This window comes from Coturnix japonica, chromosome 1, assembly GCF_001577835.2.
Source record: "Coturnix japonica isolate 7356 chromosome 1, Coturnix japonica 2.1, whole genome shotgun sequence".
NCBI classification, from domain to species: domain Eukaryota; kingdom Metazoa; phylum Chordata; class Aves; order Galliformes; family Phasianidae; genus Coturnix; species Coturnix japonica.
The window spans coordinates 2,535,253-2,538,100 of NC_029516.1; the positions used below are offsets into that span (position 1 = coordinate 2,535,253).

The 2,848-nt window shown below is 58.1% G+C and overlaps 1 protein-coding gene across 1 annotated transcript in view; it reads right to left on the bottom strand.

Annotated features, from left to right (window-relative positions):
* Positions 1 to 2,838, bottom strand: part of LOC107312835 (PHD finger protein 7-like) — a 19,939-nt gene extending 17,101 nt beyond the window's left edge. Inside the window, exons 1-3 of the mRNA XM_015860647.2 lie at positions 2,324 to 2,838; positions 1,925 to 2,016; positions 1,728 to 1,832 (exon numbers count right to left, since the gene is read on the bottom strand). Of these exons, the coding sequence (XP_015716133.1) occupies positions 1,728 to 1,832; positions 1,925 to 2,016; positions 2,324 to 2,366 (240 nt within the window). The 5' untranslated portion in view covers positions 2,367 to 2,838. The remainder of the gene's footprint in view (positions 1 to 1,727; positions 1,833 to 1,924; positions 2,017 to 2,323) is intronic.
* Between the last annotated feature and the right edge of the window lie 10 nt (positions 2,839 to 2,848).

The following is a 2,848-nucleotide window of genomic DNA, read 5'->3' on the forward strand; positions in this document are numbered from 1 at the left end:
AAGAGAGAGATGGCTCTACGGAGATGATGATGGCCCCTGAGCTCTGAGCGGCACGCTGGGACTGTCGCTCTCAGTGTCGAACTTGAGACTGTAAGAGGAGGCAGGAAGGTTATGAGGATGAAGCTGAAGCTCCGCAGTGAGATCTGCCAGCTCTTGGGGCAGACAGACTCAAGCAAAAGCTGCCTGAGCACTTGCTGCCAGGGCCTTGCCTGGCTACGGTTTGGTGTCACGTGGTTGATTGCTCTTACCGGTCCCAGGCCAGCACAGCTGTTGCACTCCCACCTGGCTGTTGTGTTACTCAAGTGCGAGCAACGACGGTGGGTCCCCTCAGCAGCACAGGAGCTGCACAGGATCAGCTGCCAGGGTCTGGGGAAGCAAAGGGGTTGTGGCTGTGAGTAGCAAGTGAGCTAAGGCAGGGAGTGCCCAGCACAGCACATCTCTAGTGCTCAGTCCTTGCTCCCCCAGCCCTGTGGTCAGGCTGAGAACCCCCGCAGAGCCCCAGAGAGCTGCTGCGGTACTCACCCTCTGCTCTCTGCCTGCTCTCTGCTCCAGGTAAAGGCACTCGCTGGCATCGCAGCGGCTGTGCCTCCGTAGAAGTGATGCGTATGCATCATGTCTCCCATTCTGGCTCTCTACAAGAGAAGGGAGGGGAAGTGATGAGCCCCCAGTGCCCGCAGCATAAGATCCAAGGTCTTCCCATCTCATTCACCCCAACTCCATTCCCAGCCTCTCATGAAGGTGGGATACACGCTCATGATCCAGCCAAGGCCCAGGCTGCCAAGACAGCCCCTGGACAGGCCCAGCACAACAGCCTTTATGTCAGCAGAAGTGGGCAGAAGGGGCACCAACCTGACTGGATTCGGATCCCCAGCAGGGCCATTTCTACTATGAAATCTTCGAAATTCCGACAGCTGGGCACAGGAAACAGAAAGCACCAGCACTCCTGGCCAGTTGCTGCAGAAGAAGCAGAAAGCAATGTGAATGTGAGCAGTGCCTGGTGCTGCTGAGCACCAAGTGTGCCTGCAGGGTGAGGAGGGCTCCTACCTGGATGCGCCCCGTGAACCAGGTGTTGTCTGCACGCTGGGACACCACCATGGTGTGGTTAGGAAACCATCAGTGTCCCCCACAGGCTCCAGGCACATGAGGCAGTTGGTGCCTTCAGTGGAGCTTCCTGAGCTTTCCTGGAGAGGACGGTGCTCCGAACAGAAGGACCTGGGGGAATATGGAAGTGATGGGCAGCGTGAGACGTGCTGCAAGAAGGGCTGAGGAGCAGGAAGGAGCTCCAGGCCCTGGCTCAGGCTGCCGGGAGGTGTAACTGCAGTTTCCTCCCTGGCTTGGCTGCTGCTGACAGCACTTTACCTGCGTTGCCCAAAGAACTGGGTGATGCATTCCCCATCCTGGCACAGGGCAGGTGGAAGCTGCGCTCACAGCCTCTCTCTGCGCATGCGATGTAGCACCCCTCTCTCCACAACACAGCATTGCTGGAATGAGCAGAACAACCCTGTCAACAGCAGGCTCTGGGCTTCTGTGGCTGGCCGCACATCTCTGGCAGGGCCCAGACGTGGACACTGCTGGGTCATGTTCTACAAAGATGCCTGGTGACAGGACTCATCCCTAACTTTGTCCAGGAGGCAGTTGGAAAGGCTGCGATGGCTTTCTTTGGCTCCAGACTAAGCTGGTGTCAGCCTCTCCTGGCACAAATCGGCCTGCTCTGTACGAGTCCTCACCTTCTTGGTTGCCTCTTTGGCTGCACGTCTGATGGCAGCAAGAGGGAGGCGGCCCTCACTTCCCGACCGTGTCCCTCTTGCTTCATTAACGGTGCTGGCAAGATCCTGTAGGAGGGAAAAGAACAGGGTCTCCTTAGGATAGGAAGGAAAGGAGCACCCCTAGCAGTGATCAGGAAGGAGCCCATGGGAGAACTCACCAAGCACAACCAATGGACGTGAATTCCACTCTGATGAATCATGTGCCCACAGATGTTCGGGTCGACATCTGCCCGGCCACACAGCATGCACACTGCAGAGGAGAGAGCAAATGTGAGTAGCGGTGAGCAGCTTGCACAGCCAGGTGTCCCTGAGGGCTGTCCCCAGAGTCCTGCTCTGTGCCTGCTGTGCTGGCTGAAGGCGGTGGAGAGAAGGGGCCATGGCAGGCCCAACGTTGCCAGTGGGCAGACACAGCCAAGCTGGGCCCACCTGCCATGAAGCTGAGGGGCCCTGCCTTGCAGCTGTTGGGGAGTCCCTGCCTGTCCCTTCTTAGCCTTTCAGCCACAGGCAGACCCCCAGCACTCTTTTGTCCAATAGCTCTGCTCAGGCTGTCCTCTCACCTGGCTCCTCTGAGCTGGTTGCCTTCCTCTTCCTATTAGACATGATGTGCGCTAACAGCGAGCACTGCAAGAGTCACTGCTCTCTCTACGCCTCACCAAACCGCACTGATGCTCAGGCTGCGCCCGGCAGCCTTTGCTCTGCTCCAAGCATCACGTCACAATGGCCAGTCCCTGACACCCACTGTGACATCACGGTCACTGCCTCACAGTGGGTGTGGGCGCAGGCCCTCAAGCAAGAGGGTGGCAGCCCTTCCAGGCAGCACAGATTGAGAACCCGGTGCTGCCTTGCAGCAGAGAGGAAGCATGGCCTCCCTCAACCTGCTGGCACTGCTCCTCGTGGCAGATGCTGAAGTGCTGCTTTCCCTTTGGTGCCAGCACCTCAGCACTGTCTGCAAAGAACTTCCTCCTGGCCTCCACCCTGACTAAATCTTCCCTACCCCAGCTTAGAAACATAGTTGCATTGGCCCATCTGACCAGTACACAGCCTGCCCACATTCAGGAGGAAAGCCCAAGCTCTGACACATC